Source organism: Diprion similis, chromosome 4 (genome assembly GCF_021155765.1).
Source record: "Diprion similis isolate iyDipSimi1 chromosome 4, iyDipSimi1.1, whole genome shotgun sequence".
Lineage (NCBI taxonomy): Eukaryota > Metazoa > Arthropoda > Insecta > Hymenoptera > Diprionidae > Diprion > Diprion similis.
Genome location: NC_060108.1, coordinates 11,329,491 through 11,351,378, shown reverse-complemented (window position 1 = coordinate 11,351,378; position 21,888 = coordinate 11,329,491). Strand labels below are relative to the sequence as shown.

Below are 21,888 nucleotides of genomic sequence, written 5' to 3'. Positions count from 1 at the left end.
ATTGTGCGCCAGAACTCTCATATTTATACTACAATTAATTTTTTTTGGGCCACCCTAACGATCATGCGTCCTCGTCAACACTACCTTGAAAATCATTACCAATTTTTGAAATTATTGAGACAAAAATTGGCTTAGCGCGTACTTAGAACCTTATTATTATTCTCAGTAACACTGTGAACTAAACTCTATATTCGTTTTACTTCAATTTCGAATATCGTACACCGCACAAATCTTCAAAAACTCTTTATTGCACCAATCGTGAATCGATAGTTTTTGCCGCAACACCTGAAACGCGCTAGTTTTTGTAAAAAATTTGAAACATGCTACTTTTCGTAAGAGGTCTCGTAATATTCGTCACCATTTTGCAGAGGAAGGGATTACATTTTTTTGTTCCGAATCTTCTGTAAATGCAGTCTGAATTTAACAATAATCTCTTGATCAACTTTTAAACAGATTTGGAACGACCAACTTGGAACCTTAGGAATTAAAACAACCAACTCATTCTGCTTGAGAAGGTTTATTTATACACTTTTATACATGTAATCATTTCGTAACGGATAAGCTGAAGTATAAAGTTAAAGTTTTTGAGTTTCTGAGAAAATAAAATCGCAACATGACTGAATTCTTTTTTATGTACCCTTAGGGTTGTTATACTGCTTCCCCTCAACTTACCGTTCACCGTATTGAAGAATGTGTTGATTTTTTTTAAATTAAGTCTTCACGTACGATTGGGTCATCTCGTGTTGTATCACGATTGAATATAGCATGTTAAACTGAAGTCATTTTTTTTTTTTTACGGGGTAAATTTACGTATATGTTTTATATCTGTGCATATGCAGTATATTGTATATGGTATATACACCTATTATAATTATTTACAATGTCATACATATTTCTAATTTTCATCATGGAGCCTTCGTAACGAACTCATGTTAAAAACTTCACGTTTCTATGTATATATATATATATATATATATAACCATATCACTTGACCAATATTTCGATGTACTTATCAAAGTCTATGCAATTCCAGCAGATATAGATCCGTAGTTGAAGATTTTTGCCGTTATTTTTAGGTTCAAAAAGAATAAAATCAATAATTTATACGATCAAAATACAAAGAGTGCAATTAAAGTTATCCCATCCAAAATAACAAAAGATTTAAACTTGAAAAAATAAATTCAAAGTATCGCCAGCTTTACAGGGATCACATTATTTAACAGCAAGTTTTTTTAACCCCACAAAGGAATCGTAGGTTGAATTTCGATAGATGGTAGCTAGTTTCACTCTTCCATAATAGCTATTTATGTGGCGTGCCCATAAACCGCCTGTTTTTTTGGCAAGGATAAAGATTTCAGGACGAGCTGAAGGCGAGCCGGAAGCGAGCCGGAAGCGAGTACTGAAATTATCCGAGCCAAAAAACGGTTTACGGGCATGCCACATACAATATCTTTTACGGTATGGGCATTGAAAAGCAAAACGAAGAGTGAGGTTATGTCGCGATCTGTTCGACGAAGCTACTTTATTCGGCAGTTTGGGATGCGCACTTCGAACTGCGCATCAAAACTGCGGAATAAAGACTTTATTCCGCAACTTTGTTCGCTGCCGTATAGAGCGTCACTTTACGGAACGAAAACTGCCACAAAAAGTGGACTTTTCAATGCACAGCCATAGAAACAAATTTTTTATACATAATGTAAAACTGATTTTTCATCAAATCACCAGTTATTCCAAGAAGCATAAGGCTATCCTTGATAATTTTAACAAATAAATTCAGTAGCTGAACAAATAGTTGGCATTTGATCCGTCATAGTGATCGAAATTGGATGAATTGAGTTCTAAGAATACTTGACGTTGGGAAGATTTAAAAATACTTCGACTTCTTTAAAATTGCTACCAACGGAGTAGTTAAATGTTTAGTGTAGTTGAAATGTTTTTTCACTTTGCAGGTCAGTTATTTTGACCAAAGTTACCTCACTCAACTTAAACTGTATCTTTAAACTTCTCTTCTCGACACATTTCTACCCTACAGACCGCACTTCATGTCTAATTATTCTTCTTGTTGCTGAGAGTAACGTCGAGAGGTTCGTCAATGGGCTGAGTCACAGGACCGACATTTTGGGGCTGATTTACCGCAGAGAGGTGGTGGTGAAATAGCGCTGGATGGGGGTGAGGCTGGGGATGAGACCCTTTCACTGTCAAGTCCATCTCGGCTTCCTGAGGTCTCTCGCCGATCCCAGCGCCGCTGGAAACAGGGCTGACGGATCTTCTCGGCGGCGAATTGCAGCCGCATCTCATTCTTTCTGGCGATTTGTCACAGGCCACTGGATAACTGTGTGAAAAACGAAGGAAAAGAAACGATTTAGGAGGATAATTATGTTTACATTGGCTCAAGAGATGAATTCATTCTCAGTAGGTACATTAGAAGATGTCTCTAACCAATGAGTCAACATTTTTTTAACCGAGAAAATCAATTCGACGAATGGGCTGATGAAAGAATTTGGTACTAAAAGAGAGCGATAGAATTCTCCAGAAATCATGAAACCACTGCGAAAATTTCTGAAAAATTTAGGACCCTTGTGTTGAAGTTATGCATATTTCAAAATACCACGTGTGTAATTCTAATTGGGAAGGAGTTCCTTCGACTGCGATATAATTAGGTTTTTTTCGCATGAACTGGTTCTAATGAAAATTTGTCGAGGATACTTTTTTTGTATAGAATTTTAGAATTTTGGCAAAATTTTCATGGGTGGTAAAGAAACGTTTTGAAGACTGTCAGAAAAATACTTTTTACGGCACGTGCATTGAAAAGTCCACTTTTTGTGGTAGTTTTCACTCCGTAAAGTGACGCTTTATACGGCAGCGAACAAAGTTGCGGAATAAAGTCTTTATTCCGCAGTTTTGATGCGCAGTTCGAAGTGCGCATCCCAAACTGCCGAATAAAGTAGCTTCGTCGAAGAGATCGCGACATAACCTCACTCTTCGTTTTGCTTTTCAATGCCCATACCGTAAAAAATATTGTATGTGGCATGCCCGTAAACCGTTTTTTGGCTCAGATAATTCCAGTACTTGCTTCCGGCTCGCTTCCGGCTCGTCCTGAAATCTTTATCCTTGCCAAAAAAACAGGCGGTTTACGGGCATGCCACATAAATAGCTATTCGACTCTCACCCGTGCGGTGAAAGAACCCGGTAATCCTTGCAGATCGAGAGTGAGTTGCCCCCTTCGATCCCCTTGTCATTTGATGGGGTCATCTGCCCCGGAGGAAGTGACGGCGGCGGCGGCGAGGCGTCGGGATGCTCGACGCCGGTCTGCGGTGGTCGCAGTAAAAGGGGTCCAGCGCTACCCAGACCAAGGCAACGCATTCGCCAGGCATCTTGAAGCAGTTGGAGTCGAGCCTGCTTCCGCCATTTCGCTCGTCTGTTTTGGAACCAGACCTGAATGGATGAGGAATTGCAATTGAAGTCAAATTTTGATGTGTACATTGGTGTGAAAAAAATATGATTACGTTTCATAAACATATTCAGACTCTATCTAAGTTTTGGTGTACTGAAAGGAGGCGCTGAAACTTAGCAAATTGAATGATCAATTGCTCATGCGCGGACTTTGTCGTCTGCTGTCACACATAACTTATGGAAATTATGTAGGTGATTCGAATTTCTTAGTTTGAGTAGATCTCAAATATGGTCGATGAAGTGATGTAAGGAGGCTGGGCAAACTTTTCTTCATAAGTAACTGATTACTGATGACTGCTTGGAGTCATCTACGAGCCTTACCATTTATTCATCAGTCTACCTGATCAGGGCCTGACCAGAAACGTATCGTGCCATTTTAGAATGAACTGACTAGGCTTGTGTTGAGGTACGGTGGTCAGACTCCGATCAGGCGTTGATTGAAACTGGATCAGGGTCTTATCAAGCGTTTATCAGGACAGGTTAAGTAAAGCACTAGCTGATCAGACTCGAGCAACGATTCTTCGGATTTATTGATTTTCGAAGTAACGTAACAAATTGCTTAGTTTTATATAAATGTAAAGCGAAGGCTACTAAAAATGAGTAGCTTATACCTATCTGTAGGCAAACATTCGCAAAAACAATAAACTGCGAAATGATATTTCGTACGATTTTACAGATAGATGGCGACACTTTATTACAAGCCATCTGACACTTTTATCCTGAGAACGTCAAGGACTTCGATGTCACCTGGTGCCTACACGTGGTACTTGCGATGTGTCAGGTTTAGTCAGGGTCAGATCAGGTGCGTCGTAGTAGAGTTTGCCTGACTTGGCCCTGCTCAGGGCCACATCAGGCATGCCTTACGTAAGGGATCTCTCAGTATGGGATGCCTGATGCCAACCTGACGAGGACCTCATCAGGCACGGCTTGACAAGGGCCACGTCAGGTGTGTTTTAATGAGGCACGCTTTATTTCAACCTGATCAACTTTCTACTCGGATCGTAGAGGTATGATTTTAGTTTACCACTTTGCAAGATTTGTATTTAGTTGGTTCTCCTGTGTTGTAGACGAAAATATTACCGCAATATGTTCTCACCAACTGTTATTAGAGTTCAATTATTTTCCGCATTCGGAATCGGTTGCTTCTTAGTATAGATAATGACAAGTACGAGATTAACCGAAACCGAATTTCATGAATAGATATCTGGGGTTTTTGAGAGATAGGAATCTGATAAAAATTATGATCCGATGCAAATGATTTTCAAGTCAGAAGACAGAGTATATTGACACAGTAACGAACAAAGATGAACTATAAATAGATGTAAGATTGTCAAAATCGTTTTACCTGAACACGTGCTTCGGATAAAGCAATCCTGAGTGCTACTTCCTCCCGAAGGAATACGTCCGGGTAGTGAGTTTTTTGGAAAAGTGACTCCAACTCCTGAAGCTGCTGGGGGGTGAATGTGGTGCGGTTCCGTCTCTGCGTATGAAAGAAAAAAAGGACTCAATTCCGATTTCCAAATGCAGTGAGAGATGAGTTTGATGAAAATTTACCCTCGCTGTAATTCACGAGTAAAACGAAACTTGGAAAACTTCAAAATTTTTATTGTTCGAGTCGCAGAGAAATGGCCGACAGTTTATAATTTTTTAGGTCATTGTAATATTTTAGAACACTTCTCTTATTTTGATTTCTAACAGAAATGATTTTTCGTTGAATACTTTTTGTCTGATGGCAAAATTGACACTAAAACCAAGAGATCAAAACCCATGAATATGTGTAAATCGTTTTATCTGGCAAAACAACCAAAACTAGTCGCATAGAAAAATCTAAGCCAAGCCTTACTTACTGATCGTGAATTACACAGAATGGTAAGAACCATTTTACCATGATCGTCCTGAATTCACAATTACAGCCAGTTTCCGCAAGTTATTTGTTTCATATCGCGAATCTCCGTTTCCATATGCATTCTACACCTTGTATAGAAGAATTATATTCACCTCAGTTTTGACACATATTAAACACAATAAATTGGAAGACTAGTCGAATCGTTTTCCATACCGATAAGTGGCCGAGATCACGTTGGATTGTCAGGTATTGTTAAGGTCTCAGTTTTAGAATCGAGTAGAGATAATTATAATTCGAGTATAGATCTCATAGTGTTCAAAGAAACAAATTTCCATCCACGAAAATAGTCAGAATCTTTCCACACGGATTGAATATGTATGCTAATGCTTTTTATGGATTCAAATGATTCATAGATTTAAATGGTAACGGTATATCCGAAAAGTAACGAATGGATTAAAATTGAATTATTCCAAATAACTTCACTCTTTATTCCAGCTGAATTTCAGTTTGTGAAAGAAAAGAAAAAAAAAAAAATAACATCGACTGATCGTGATGGGTAAAGTCGAAGTTGTATATTAAAGATTGGATCGAAATGAATCTGTGTTACAATTTGAGCAAAAAAAAAAAAAATTAGAAGAAACAAAATCCATGGATACACATTTGAAACGACAAGTGAATTTATTCGCATTGATCTCCGTGTGTCACGCGAAACTGATTTCCGGTTCAATTCGAATTGGTGGAGATGAAGACGAGCCTATGTTGACACGTTTTCATTCACAGGAGATTCAATCACCATTAAAAATCGAAATAACGAAACGCTTTGAACTGATTTAAACGGAATTCACACTGACCTGTCGGCGACGGCCGAACATATATTCGGTTAGAAGGTCCGCCTGGGGTCCCAGAGGCGAAAGATAAGGACCCGCCATGGCTGTCCGAGGGATGAAATCGTCCGTGACTTGGCCTGGCGTCGGACGACGATGAAAGTTTGGTTTTCCCGCCGTTGATGAGACGGATGGAAAGTGGCGAACGACTTGTCGTCTGGTGAACGAAGCTGACTGAAGACTGCGAGCGGAATCTCTGAGTATCGCGGTGGATCCAAGGGTTGGAAACCCTCTGCGAATAATCGAGGGTGGTCGAGGGTGGCTGAGAAACAGGGCCGCTCATTGGCCGAGGTTTCGATGGGCGGAGCTCCAATCGCTGCGGGAAACACCCTCTGCTTGACGGAAAAACTTCCGCCGCCGCAAACCGCATCGAATAAATAGATTTCCCGGATTTACTGACAAAATCATTGGCTGTCACAAGCATTTTATCCGGCTACAGTCTGCTGTCGCTTGTTTACTGAATTTATCTATATATCAAATGGACGGAATTTGGTTTTGTGGAAAACTGGGTGCAAAGTCCAATCTGCATGTTTTCCGCGAAACATATCCGAGGAAATTTTGATTGATTTTGAAAAATATGAGGTTGAAGTTAGTAAGGTTATAGTAATGAAACATTAAAAAAATGATTTTACTACGATTTTGAAGCCTTACTAAGATTTCGAAATATCAGTGTGTTTTGTTTTATTACTGTGTACTGAATTTCAGAAAAATAAAAAATCGCGAAATAACAGTTTTTTTTCTCAGCATGAATTGTTACGATAACGTTACTAACTTCAATACGATTAAAAATCGAAGTGTTTTGGTGGACTTCGTTTTTTCTCCATCTTTTTTTTGCAATTATCAAACATACTTGCCTTTTTCTTTCTTTTTTTTTTTCTTTGTTACTGTAGGATTGAATTTATTTTTCTGTTTAACGTCTATTGAGCCAAAATACTGTTTTTGAGTTTCTGTTACCCGCAAGTGAGGTTATTTATTTCACTTGCAACACTTCTGTATGTTCATTCTTAAATTGGAATTCGGTGTAATTTTTTCTTACAATAATAATTATTGTCGTCACCTTGTTTTAGTTCAACAGTTTTTTCAAAACGCTAATCTATTCTCGATTAAAAGCAAGATGATATCGTGTGAAAAAAAAGATTTTTGAGAAAAAAAAGAAACGATATCAACAACTTTTTCTTGATTTTATACTAATTTGTTCACCGTTAACTCAATAAGTATTTGTGAATAATTTTTCGAGTGTACTAGAAAAATTTTCGTTTTCGTTAGCATTACGTAGCAAAAAAAAAAAAAATTATAGCACAAATGGTCAGAAAATTTGATTGCTTTAGGCATATGATGTGACTCTCTCAATTCTAATTATGATACACTTGAGCATAAAAATGTGGTCAATATTTGTAACAAACTAATACACAAATTATAATTTTTGACATTTGCTGACGAAAGCGATGAATTTGCAATTATTCCAGAATAACGAAGAGACAGAAAAGATATTGCTTGGGTTTCTCGTTCTAGTCGAGTTTAAACAAACAACTCAACTTTCTTTTCCAGCTAGTTGATATTCCCTCGAGTTGAAAAAAATGCGGTCAATAAGAATTCAAAATAAAGTCGAAACCGAGGAAAACCTAATCGCAAAAAATCACGACGTGCATTATATGCAGTTCTTGTGATTGTTTCAACCCTAAGTGACGAGTATCACCCTCTCCTTTCTTAAATAAAATTTTCCAAACGATTACCCAGATCGTAATTTCGAATCATGAAATAATTGTAGATTATAATTTTTCCCGCCAATTTGATCGCTGGCACAAGTACAAAAACTTGTTATCGATTACGATATTCCCGATAAACGATTTTTGGGGAGCTTCTTAAAAAAAAGTCGTCAAAACATCGAAGGCTTCGTTTTACCTCAAATGGTCGCGAAATTCTTCAACAAATAAAGTTTTTTTTAATTCTTTCCTCTCCGATGACCAAAATATTCATCCACTTACCCGGATACGAAAAATATCTGCGTACATACGGACACAGTTTAGAGGGTTGGTCGTTGCGCGGTGCAGACGAATACAAGGGTACACGCGCAATCTTTTTAATTATGGAAACACGCTTTTGTGTTTCATTTTGTTTTGTTGTCAGTCCGCCTATTCTATTCGGGGGTTTTATATTATAACGTGGTGCAGGGTGAGGTTGACGAGCGCGGGGGAAAACGGCGTGGTTGGGGGCGCCAGGGTGAGATTGCTTTAGTAATGAATTACATAGCTGGAGGCTGTGTGCCTCTGCCTCTGCCTCCGTGCCTCCCCCCCTCGCCACGCTTCTTCCGTCTCTCTTTCTCCCTCTGTCTGAGAGTCTGCACCCGAGACCAGAAACGAGAAAGAGGCGCCACTACTTTCCGGCTGGCTATACGAGTCCGTTTCCACTGCGTCCAACGCCTACGACGCCGCGACGCTCTTCTACTTCACGGTTCGACTTGAAGATCGTTTCTTTCCACTGGATCCATTCTACCGAGACGAAGCGCGGGGGTGATGGTGTAGAAGGGTCGGAATAGCAAAGATTTAGAAAGTCAAAACGTGGATGAGATAAATTCAAACGCAACAATGTCAGACTAGAGAAAAGCAGAATTTTTACAATTTTTTTGTTTCATATTTTTATGCTTTGAGATTGTTACATTCGGACTTTTTTTCTGTATTTTGAGACTTCGCGAAGTGGATTTTTACATTTTTGAAAATTCGATGTTACTTCGCTTCTGTTTTATAAACCTACGTTTTCACTCCGCGACGAGAGAACAATGCAAAAAAAAAAAATAAAAAAACAACACGGAATGGGAAATAAAACGAGAGGTTTACAAAAGTTGTTTTTGGAATAACATCCATTATTGCTAACCTTACAATCGTAATGAATGGAAATAGTGATAGAATCTTATTAAGTAAAATTGAAATAGAACCAAACATTCTTTCAAATATAATGTATTACGATTAATTTTGGAGTTTGAATAGAGTACGTCAGACCTACATCGAGTATTTCGATGCTTGTTCAAGAAATTACTTGTAACGTCTCCGTATAACAATAAGTACGACGAAGAGAGAATATTCAATAATCGACTAAAATTTATCCTTGAGGGAGAAAAATATTATCCCTTCGTATTTTCCTTTTTACTCTGTTCAATGAAAACCGTTCTACAGAATGCTGAATGTTCCGGGCACATAATTATTCTCGATCCATTTTTTACGCACTGATGGAACGAAGGAAGAAACAGGATACCAAAATAATAATGAAAACAAATATTTGAGATTGAGCGGATTGGGATAAATCCTGAACGGCTTGATGCAAGTTTTTATTCAATTTCTGAAAATATTCCAATAAATATCAAGATTCTTTCTTAAATAAGTGAATGAATATGTATTTTGAACATATAAATATGTGCTGATCTAACAATAAGTTCGCTTTCATGGAATTTGTCATTAGTTTAATACAACTCATGTGTATACAGCATTTAATGGGTAAATAATTTGGGGTGTAACTAAAACTAAAATAAATTAAAAAAAATTTTCTGTTACGTTTCGAACGGATGTTTCACTCGAAATATTTCGTATGTCAAGGTTAAGTGGTTCCGAAACTTTTTTTACTTTCCTGTTTAAGTTGTACACGAATAAAAAAATTTCTCATGGATTTTCATAACTCCGTACTTGTTTAATAATTTTCAAATGCCTGGAAAGTTTTTTAAAGCTGAAAAAATAACCTTTCAAATATAGTACAGTCTTTATCAAATTTTGTTACTTTTAAAATTGTAATTTGTTATTTTTATCAATTTTTTTCGAGTACAGAACTTCAATAATTTTTTACAGGCAAATATTCTCTTTTGTTTTTTTTTTTACTTTTGATACGAACAAAATGAACGCTCCTAAAATCGTTCTTCGAGTCTGGGTTTCTTGACTGAGAATCTAAGATTTCGCTGCTGTTGAACGGGTTGAAAAATTTTCAATAACTGCAAAACTATGTGAATTGGTCTTGAAATAGATTTTTTGTGTATTAAATAAATAAATAAAAAAAAAAAAGTTTCTGAACCACTCAAACTTGACGGAAGTAATTTGAAACTTAACTTGACTTAAAAAAAAAAGTAACATTATGAAAATTAACAACAAAAAATCAAACCGACACAACCTAGCTAGGTATAAACCGATCTAGACTAGTTTGGCAACCAAACGAAATTTAAGTGACATTCTTAGAAAAATAAATATATTAGAATAAAAAATTAAACTTATCATTTCCGTAATTAATTCTTCTTTGAAAAATATTAAGCAAATTTATATATAAAAATCAAATAATAATTACGTTATGAGAATGAAATGTTGGACTGAGACTTTAATAACAATTATACACGTATTAACGCTGTTTGGACAATCGCATAAATAAATAAACAATGAAAAACAACTTATCCGTGGAAGAAAACATAAAAAAAAAAATTCACCTGCTCCATGCTGATAATAATTAGTTTAGTTAAGAAATATTTTTCCATCAGCTAGAATCGCACGTGAATATATTTATTATTCATCAATGTTTTGATTAAAATAAAACCGAAGACTCGTTTCCCGTTTAATTCTATTTTGACATAACTGCGATAGAAGTAAGGTAACATCTGATACCGTAAAAAATACATTTAAACAAAAATCTGAGATAAATTTTATTCGATATATACAAAAATTTTGTTCACGTATTTTTTATAATGTTTATTGGCTTTCGAAATCCGTCATGGTGCCACGACAGTTTTGGGTATTGTTGCACCAGATATACAGGCGAGGCAAACACCCATGTGGACGGCCATTGCATTCATTGGACGGTAACAAAGTTGCCGCCCCTTTCCACCCCGTACTTCAGGGCTTATTAATTCACCCCATCTTCTGACGGGGCGCCTGAGCACGTCGACGCATTATGTATTTTGCCTTAGACTTGTCCCGCCCACCAACAAGTCGTACAACAATGGATGCTTACTTCGAAGACTGTATCAAATGCCAGTTCAAATTTCACTCATTATTATTATTATTATTATTATTATTATTATTATTATTATAGCTAATAAATGAATTTTCAACTTTAAGAAGTGTGGCTTTATCATACCGATTACCGAAAGCAGCATCACGTGACTCAAATTCGGAACAATACGGAGAATTTAGGAATCAAAAAAGTTTTTAACATCTTATATAAAGTCAATATTTAATGAGATTTTTATGCAGGAAAGAATGGTATTACCGTTGTGTGAATAGTTATTAACTTTGTTATACTTTTTATTGTCTGATTGGGAATTTGTAATTTATTTTTTTGAGTCTACTGATTTCGGGGACGGAATTTTAATAGACATACCGTCAATAATTCTTCAACGATATTTTCAAAATTTTATGAACGAAATTGAGCATCTCAAAATTAGATATACATATAAAGAAAAGCATTCATCAATTGTTTTGATTTGAGCTGCAAACATTTGAATCTTTATACCCGTTAAAAAGAATTTTCATAATCACGACTTTAATTCGACTATTTATAAGTACTCTAAAAACCTAAAAAAGAACAATTCAAGTCGTAAATTATTAAAACTCCTAGAAACATTCCAACGATTTAAATATTTCGAATTTTTCAAGTTACAAAAACTCTTCCTGCAGCTAGTCAAATTAATCTAACATCTTAAAATTCGATTCAATAATATTTTAATTCGACTCGATCTAATAAAAATTCCACTCACAATCGCTATAAAACAAATCACAAACCGAAAGGCAGAGATCTAAAGACAAATAAACAAAAAGCGAAGGGCAGAAGAACCAAAGGGGAAGAAAATGTTCAATGAAACAAATCAATTACCAGAAGACGTGTGGCTTACAAGGGAGGACTGCCCTACAGAGGACAGGATATTGTCCTGATTCGAATCAATTTTTACCCCATAGCTGCGCACAGACCGTGCAGGCAGTCATGCAATCCTCGAAAAGGGTTTTGCATCAGGTTTTTCAAAGAGGGGCGGGGGGGGGGGGGGGGGGGGGGGGGGTGGATCATTGTTTCCCCCGTCGCGAGCGTGATTGACTCCGCACCCATATTTCATCCCGCGATCCATCAACGGGCATGAATAATATTCTGTAATTGCATTGTGGGAAGTTTCGCCCAAGCTTTTAGAACTGGATCATAACTCCCTTCCTACGGGTGCAGCCGACCCGCAAAGGGTAAGAAATGAAAAATTGATTAACAAGCAGTGCACGCTCCTCGCTGAATGCGACCTTCCTCGACAATGGCAAACTCGGACCAAAAGTATATTCGTTATGATTTCCATCTCAATTCTCGCCAAAAGCTTGTTTTTTTTTTAAATTTTTTTTGTATAAAATAAGAAATTGGTTCAACATCAACGGTGTTATTCTTATTAAGTATGTTAATAGATCATTTTGTACTTGGTTGAAGGCGATTTGTTAACGTTACGATTTGATACGTAACGCTTGAACCTTCGAAAAAAAATTTTTGTTTTTTTTTCTCGTTTTTTTATTATTTTCCGCGTTTGAAATTGAACATATTCTGAAAATTTCAACTCGATATATCAATTTATAGACGTCGCTCAAGATTTTTTCAATTTTTAATTTAGTGTACTTCATACGATTTCGAGTGACCTGTGAATATGAATATTAACAAACTATTTATTTATTTATTTATTTTCTTGAAGTTGACGTCTGGAAGAATAGAAATGAAGCATGAGACACGAATTAAATAAATTTAGAGAAAATTTGAAATTATGAATATTCATTAATTAAAGTGCAGTAGTAATAATCTATTTGTGGTTTTTCTTCGTGTCTCGTGTTTCATTTCTGTTCTTTAAGATGCCAACTTCAAGAAAACAAAAAAACGATTTGTTAATATTTATATTTACAGGTCACTCGCAAAACGTCTAAAGTACACTACATTAAAAATTAAAAAAAATCTTGAACAACCTCTACAAATTGATTTATCGAGTTGAAATTTTCAGAACATTTTCAATTTCAAACTTGGAAAATAATAACATTACGAGAAAATGAAAACAAAAGATATTCAATTCTTAACCATTTTGGAAATTTTTTAAAATCTCATGCAACCTGTTAGAAATTTTTTTTAATCGAACTGATTTTTGGTGTGCATTTTTAAAACATGTTAAATTAACATATTTTTATGCGAGATCAAAAAATAAATTCGTGTTTTTTGGGGAAAATAATGACGATTCGAAATTCAACGGAGATTTAAAAAAATATAAAATGCGACGTTGTATAGCTTGAAAAATGATTAAAAAACAATATACTAAATTAACACACCCATGACTCGTGTGGAATAAACGATCTACAGGGATCTAGACTAAGGACTGAGAATAAAAATCTAAAAAAAATTAGAGAGCAATTTATTCTGAATTTGTAACCGATTTATGACCTTCCAACATAATTTTCCATTTAACGAACACCAAAGTTTCCGAAAGTATCGCGAAAGTTTATAAAGTTGCATTTAATTAAGGTAATACTTCTTTAATATAGAGGCTGACTTGAAGTTCATGAACTTCAACTAAAAAGCCCGATCATTAATAGTTTCGGCACAATGACATTACTGTATAATGTAACTAATTCGAAGAACGTACTATTCGTAGTGAATTCATTCAGTCATAAGTGAATGGTCCGCAAAAAATACTGTTCAAAAATGATCGGTTAGAATTATACCTACAATTGCAAAGAAATATCGCATGAGAAAAATAACATGATTGTTATTAAAACACATTTAACCATAATCTACCGCATTTGAACAAGCATCGTACGATTTAGATATCACAAAAAAACTGAAAAAAGATTTTTTCGTCCAAAAGGTATTTAACATATAAACTTTTTTAATTGTATCAATGATATTGAATTCTATTTCCTGCGAAGAACAGATTCTTTGAAAAAAGTAAAACGTAACGACATTTAGTTTCATTTTTAATCCTTATTTGCATCATTTTCTTTTTTCACTAATCCACACATCAAAGGACTGTTAATCTAGTATAACAACTACCACTCCTGTAGCTCGGCGACGGTAGCTCGTCAATATAATTTAGAAATTTAATTTACCGTTCAAATAGTTCATCACAAAGATCGCCACTGTTTTATCGATTATAAATACTCGTTATCAATTTATATTTTCAAAATACATCCTTAACTTGTTTAAGACTGATATAGTATTCCGAATACCTAACAATTTGCCAAGAGACAGCTAATAATAACGGGGCAGCGTGTTCGTTGGATTATTGCAAGCCCAGTGGGGGGGTGATGATACGGGAATAAGCCCAGATCAGACAACTCAAAATGTATGTGCATACCTGTGTACGTATATTGTTTCAGTCTCTCGTGGTGCATTCGTCGTTCCAGACGAAGCGTCGCCATCGCCATCGCCATCGCCATCGCCATCGCCTCATACCCCATTTCTCTGGTACTCCGGTAGCAGATTCTTTTCCATTCGTATTATTATGGTAATGAAACTGGCGAGGACAAAAATGTAAAGGCTTTTGTCACTCAAGAATTGTCCGCCTCGCTGAGCTATTCATTGATTATACTCATCCTCCTGCCGAGTTGAAAGTACAGATATTTTCCTCATACCAAAACGGCGTCCCCCCTCGACCCGCGACGTCTTTGGTACCTTAGCGCTTTTGGTACGGTACGTCTACAACATTCCTCCACTTTAATATATCATTCGGATTCTTTGGTTCATTTATTTTCTCAATTCCTCGGATATTGTATAGAAGGAAAGACGGAGAGGAGTGAAGAAAAAATTATTTTAATAGTATGCTTTCGAAAAACTCAGGGTCAGAGATGTTTCTCCGATACTTCCAGATCTCAGATGTACAGTGATTTGCCTCATGAAGCATGTCAATTTTGCTATGTGAAAAGGAAATATAGTTTTTGGCTGGTGAAATTTTTCCTGTAGGATGATTGAAAAACACATTAATTATATTGCTTCGGCAGTTTAAGACTTCAAATGAACTTCGAGATTCTCGGGAAACAAGTTGAAAATGGAATTCAGTGTAGACTATTAATTTGAAAATTCAAGTATCTGCCGAATAACAGAGAAATGAAGAAACTTGGAGCATAGAAATAACTGCAAATTTCGTTTAAAAATATTCCCGGGAATTTTGTACAGCAGTTGAAAAAGATATCTTTGTTGTAAAAATGATAAATACACATATAAACAAAACAATTTCACGTTTGAATGCATTCATATGATTTCTAAGATTTCAACTAACGTTTTAAACGAGCTCGGTTGTAGGTGATTCTGCACAAGATTCCAGATACGTTTCAAAATTTCAGTTATACTTGACAATCTTAAAAATTTCTATCCATCTCAAGTAATTTTACGATATTTCTTTCAATTCGAAGGCAGTTAGGAGTTTTCTGTTTCTGTATTGGGATCAACCATTCTCTTGTGAAGAGATGCTGTAATTTTTCCAAAGAGAATACGAGCACCAGGTTGCATTACAGGAGTTGTAAATAAGCGCATGTATTCTCGGAGAATAAACAATACGAGTATGATGCGTAGAGAGAGATCAGTTTGCAAAGGTTTGCGAGGTCGTCGAGGGGCAGCGGGTGTCTTCAGTGCTAAACGATGCACCACCTCGAGGCGAGGTGTAAAGCGTAAGTGCACGCACGGACACCTCCGGAGGTCTTTACAGGGCTGCCAACCGCCCCAGCAAAGAAGAGTTTCATTATAATTATTACATGCCGAGTACAGGTCGCCGGCCATTGTTTAGAATCAGGGAGGGAAGAACGGCGAAGAACAAGGAAGCGGGCGTGCATGAAGTGGCAACCGTTCCAGGACCGAGGATGGAGCAAGACCAGACGACGGAGTTGCCAGAGCTGTTATTAAAACCGACGACACACCGTCTTAGTGACACAACTACTTTTGTATGTTCACGTAAACTAGACGTAGGCAAGCCTCAAATACGTCGTTTGCCTGAGATGATGAGAAAAATCGCGTGCCATCCAACGATCTATGACTATCTTCAAGAGAAATATATATATATATATATATATATAGTGTGAATTTGTAAATACAAAATAGTTCATCATTTGCTGTAGTTTCGTGCGCATGCGCAACAATCCGAGAGCAGTTGTTTGTCAGGGTGACCAACCATCACGAACGTAACCTAGAAAATTTATATAGTTATCGCTGGCAGTTTTTCTCAACACCGACAACTGTTGAAATTTTTTGGGTTAGATACATTGCGCCGAACTATCGTCTAAATTTATGACGGTTGGTCGCCCTGGCAAACAATTGCTCTCGGATTATCGCGCGTGCGCATTAAATTAAAGCAGGGAACGGACCGTTTTGTCGATAGCAATTCACGCTGTATATCCTGAAATTTGTAAATTTTATGAATCTTCAGATTGTGAGGTGAAACATGATCTGAAAGTGCATCAATTTATGATACCCGACGACTATGACGTGAGTGAATTTAATTTTCTATATTACATGACGAAAGACGAGGTTTTGTATGCAAAATTTGTGATATTCAGAAGGTCAAGTGATATGACACCTATAATAGAGTTCACCGGAAGTAAATCACTTATCGTAAGTCACGAAGCCATTTCATTGCCCAATTATAGTGAAACACTTGATCATTTTAGAAAATCTTCATTCTGTGTGACATTAATGGTTTATGGTAACATTTGGGAACGATTACCACTATAATGTTATCAGTTTGAGGATGAGTATTCGGTATTTCGTATCTGCTCTCGATTTCAAAACACATAAGGTCTTCAGCAGTCATCATGTAAATCTAATTCTTGACAGATCCAAATACTGCTACACTAGACAAGTGAAATTTTAATTAACTCACTGAAAAAACATCCAATTCTGCTATTCTAATTGTCAAGGTTTCGTAGAAAATACATTTGACTATGGTTGGTCTTGATAGTTAAAGTTGGTGCCAGTAAACAAAATGACGTATGTTTTACAGAGGATAAAATGTCCTCGGTTATACTTCGAGAAAATGATATTTGGTTATAATGTATGAGATCGATGTATATTGGACCCAAAAAAGTGAAGATAAGAATACTTATACAGTCGTTTTCTGTCCATCTTTCCTTTTCCTCCTGTTTGGATTGCAAAGAAAAAATCTCGGGTGACTTGGCTTACTCGGATTTATTTCGCTTTCCCTGCAAGCTCATACCACATATCATCCCGGTAACATCACGTACTTTATCACAGGGCATAGGGTTAAAAACACACGCAAGAAGGGCGCTGAAGATGATTAAATCCGCTTCTTGGTACAGCGCACCAGGTTTTGGTTTCTCACAGTGAGAACCGTGCAGTTGCAGTCTTCGAAGAATAGACGACGTATGTATATGTGCAGTGCCACGACGAGGGGGGAGGCAGTTGGAAGCTCGTAACAGGGTAGGAGTTGGGAATGAGAAAAGATTAATCTAGGCACGTTTTGTAATCTCTCGCGGCACCCATGCATGTAAAATATACAAGTATACTGGCACATACAGTATATATACTTACATATAGAGTGTGTTTTCGCTCGTCCGTCGCCATATTTGTGCATAGGGTGTCCGGAAAGTTGGTGAGTATTTAAATCGCTGCACTCCATAGAAAGAGATCGCCACTATTCGGGCACAATTACTTCTCAAGACAAGCAATTACGATGTCATTTTGTTAGGACGTTTTTTCAAGATGCTGTGAGCTTGTTTTTTTCTTGTGAAGTGGTGACATTTTTTTCCTCCAGGCATTCACTTTTCCTATGAAATAACTAATCAGTTTGAGTGAAGCCACACTTGTGGATAAACGAAGGTTAGTCTGAAGTATAATTTCTTGTATGTGTGAGTGTGGCAAACGCACTGGAAGCTTTAATTGTTATCCAAAATCCAAGTTTGTATAAGGCAGATTGAAAAAAGGATGATCAGGTTTCAATTTTTGTTATTGCACTCGAAGCCTTCCTTAGTTCGGATCCTTAAATGTACTCGGTAACGGGGTGAAGAACCGTGAAAAAGGGACTGTGGTATTCCATTATCTACCCCAAGGAGTCAATCATCCAATCTTACCGCTAATCTCCGCATCCAAGCATCTTGACATTCACGAAACATCTTTGGTCATTCAAGTACGAGTGAGTCCCTTGGAAGATCGACCCTCGAGAGTACCCAATTATCCCGACGAGAGCGATTAGGGACATTGAAAAGCTGCGTGAAGTTAAAAAACTGGAGTCCACCATCGTCGAATCCGTCCACTTAACCTTCAGCGTTCAATTCCTTAAGATCTCGATCCCAAATTCAATTAGGATTTTCCTGATGGTTGAGATGAAGTGTCGACAACCGATCAAACAAAAAGTAACACATCTGCATCATTTATTTTCTTTTCTATAGTTTGAAGATGCACAATTGATTGGACTGATTTTTCTCCTTGGTTCCAGCCATCGCAAGGTCATTGCAAAATGGCTTCATTTTGACAATCGTGATACTATCAATGGAAACAATACTGTGGTAACTAACTACATTACTATTGCAATGGGGTGCTTGAACTTGGTCGGAGGTCAGTTCAAGTCCTCGTCATGACAATATGCCATTACGACAATAAAAACAGTCGACAAATTCCAGGTCATATGATCTATGCATCACTTGTCAAAACAAGGTTCGATACGTTCTGACAAGTACCAGTCGTGGTAGGTACCAGGTACCAGGTGTGACGTGTAGAGAAATACTCGACAGAGCTTCTATCAATTCTAGGGATAGTTTTACAGCGGATGGTTGCAGTGCCGTGCATCTACTCGTACATACATACAGTCCATGCCAGGACAGAGAGAGGCGGATTGTTTGAGTGAGGGAGAGACGCAGGTCGTGTGTATCCATACAAATGTGCGCCGAGAGAGGAAGATGGAGGGGTGGAAGGAAAAGGGGGGCGGGTAATGTGACTAAATGAATCCGGTAACGGGGTTGGTTTTCCTGTAATGGAAGGGGTAATTAAAACCACCCTCCCGCCTCGGGGAGTAGAAATACCGCAGAGGCCACGGGACCGCGTATAACGGCAACTCCCTAAACGCATTTTGCTAATTAACCTGTATGGAACTTACCGATACAGGTGTGCTTGCGCGTGGTTACGCATACACGAGTCATTAGCGCATAAAGAGACCGAGGATCAATGATCCTACGACCGTATAACAGACTCCTTGATTGATGCTCAACGATATTCATTTGCGCGAATTCAAATGATCGTATTTCTACCGTGCATCAGGATTTAACGAGCAAGAAATCTACATATTTTGGGCACGCAATAAAAACTTGCAGAACTTCTGCATGTAGTGAAATGTAGTGAAACTTAGCGAAATTGAAACTCGTTATGCTGTTTGGGTTTGTGGCTCGTGTGATGTGTGAGCTAAAAATCTATCAGATCGAATAGATTCTGATCTGGAGGTTTGATTCATAAGGGATGTGATTCAAACAATTTGAATATCCTAGTTTAATATTTTGTGACTGACGGATGAAGTAATAAAGACCTAGATGTGAAAGATTGTGAAAATACAGATGATCTTTCAAGGGACGAAGAAAGATCTTTTCAGTACCTTTTTGTGGTTGTAAATATTCTTTGAGACATCTATGTTTTTTGAATTCGTTAATTCAGTGACGAATCTTACACTCTGAAGTCCGTAAACATATTCAAATTTCTTTGCACAGTTCATTCCGTACAAACCTATTCAACGGAAATCATCAGCCTTGGATTCGTCGATTAATCCACCGTCGATTCTCCACCATCTTTACTGCATATAGAATAAAATCAATTTAACTGTTTGTGAAACGCCTCGCGTAACATTACACAAACAGATGGTACTCCAAACATCATAAGGACAACGTGAATCAACGAATTTTTTAAACCCGAAGGCAGTCTTGTAGAAGAAAACAAAATAAGATTTGAAACTGATTAGAATTTTTCAAAGCTTCGTCAATCTCGACCATTAACCTCTTCAATTATTACTAACACTGATTATTGGACATTTTTTCGATAAAATATTTATCAACGGAATTAAGCCATTTCTCGAGCCTTACACGTTTCACTGGCAATTGACAAGAGAAAGCAAGATAGAGGGAGAGAGTCGGAATTACGACGCAGGCACATGATATTCAATATTAATTAAAGCCGTGCAGTGCATAACTTCTGGTCAAAGGGATTTAAAAGGTGAGATACATAGTTGGTGAACGTGCAGTGTATATTTGCACGGAGATTTGCTAAAAGGCAAATAGGCTGGCTGCAGCGGTCGCTGCCATGGGAGCCCGGCGCGCGGTTGGAGACGAGTGAATGGGAGGGATGAGGGTGGTCCAGGGCGCAGCATCAGGTATTGAAAACCTGGACCGACGGAGAGTCTTAGCCGGTAGACATTGGTGGTCTAACTTCTCTCCACCCTTTGCCGGAGATTGGATGTGTTTAATTACCGGTGAAATATCGTTAATTACCTGGCTAAGCCGCCTTTCAATATTCACCCAACGGCCAAAGAGTCGCCCCTTCCCATCCGGCAGCCGCATCTTTGAACAAAATCCACTCTCTCCTACCCTCGCGATTCGCCTCGAGAACCGCTTCTAAAGACCGCTCGTGAAACTCGACTTTGGTGTCAAAGATGAGTTTTCGCTTTTCAAAATTATGCATATTTCATTTTTAAACAACACTGCAAAGTGGAGTTATTCATGTCAATAAAAATTAATAATTGTTGAGTCAGCCAATTTTTATGAACAGGAAATCAGAAATTTTTTTCATTGATCAAGTCTGGGTGCTACTAATCTTGCAATATTTTTACCCCGTTTGCGATTCTACATCGTGTTTTCTCCAAATTTTGTAAGGATGTTAATTCTAAACCTACTTAGTTTTCTCATATCAATTCATCCGGTAAATTGAATACAAATAACTTTCGTCGCTAACGAATTCTTTTTTATCAAATTATATCAAACAAACTTCGCAATACAGTGATGATGTTTTGAATTTTCGGTTTTTTTCGTCTAAGATGTAAGACATGTAGAAAAACTATAACGATATGCATTTTTCAAACGATGTCTTCGAAATTTCTTAATATACTCTAAAAAATCGCGATATCAAAATTTTTGAAGAAATTTTTCGAACATCTGCCATTTGAAAATAAACATGTCAAATAAAGGAGCTTGAAATGATCAGAACTATTTACACGATTCTCACTTGTTTCGAAAAACGTATTGAAGTTAATTCCCACCAAAATACATAGAAACATATGAATTGATTTCATCAAATTTTCTTTCATATTTTTTGAAAAACTATTGATCGGAGTTGCGAAAAAATTATCAGCATAGTTGTAAGCTGAACTAAGATATTCGACAAGAAAGTGATGCCAACTGCCAGGCAGGATTAGGTGTCGAGTGTTCGAATCAGCTTGAAGAGCGCCGTGATTCGCGATGGTGAAAATGGTACCTGCCAACGGTCGACGAGAATTCGTCGATGGCGAGGCAATAATTCGCGTCGACGAGCTGGAAGCTGCAGAGGAGAACCAGGGCGCGCAGTCGTCGACGAGCCACATCTGCTACGTGCTAATGAATCCGTTTTACCCGTCCAGTATCAAACGGCAACCCTCCGCCCTCCCCCGCCGCCTCTCACTCCGTCTCTCTCTCGCTCTCTCGCCCTTCGCCGCGCACCTCGCGTCTCTTTTGAAACCAGTTCGGTAATGAATCCTGTTTGTCCCCGTCCCACCGAGCCACG

General features: G+C 37.4%; 1 protein-coding gene across 1 annotated transcript; it reads right to left on the bottom strand.

Moving 5' to 3' along the window:
• Positions 1–1,927: 1,927 nt before the first annotated feature.
• LOC124405263 (homeobox protein aristaless-like 3) lies at positions 1,928–6,413 on the bottom strand. The gene is made up of 4 exons (XM_046880013.1): positions 6,151–6,413; positions 4,799–4,933; positions 3,170–3,435; positions 1,928–2,332 (listed from the first exon to the last, which is right to left on the bottom strand). Exons 1-4 carry the CDS (start codon positions 6,226–6,228, stop codon positions 2,047–2,049), a joined length of 765 nt encoding a protein of 254 aa, XP_046735969.1. The 5' UTR covers positions 6,229–6,413; the 3' UTR covers positions 1,928–2,046.
• Between the last annotated feature and the right edge of the window lie 15,475 nt (positions 6,414–21,888).

Coding starts and splice junctions, on each gene's coding strand:
- LOC124405263 (XM_046880013.1), bottom strand. CDS start 6,228: ATGGCGGGTCCTTATCTTTCGCCTCTGGGACCCCAGGCGGACCTTCTA. Junction 4,934..6,150: donor TGTTCGGCCGTCGCCGACAG/GTCAGTGTGAAT, acceptor TTTCATACGCAG/AGACGGAACCGCACCACATT. Junction 2,333..3,169: donor CGGGTTCTTTCACCGCACGG/GTGAGAGTCGAA, acceptor TTTTTCACACAG/TTATCCAGTGGCCTGTGACA.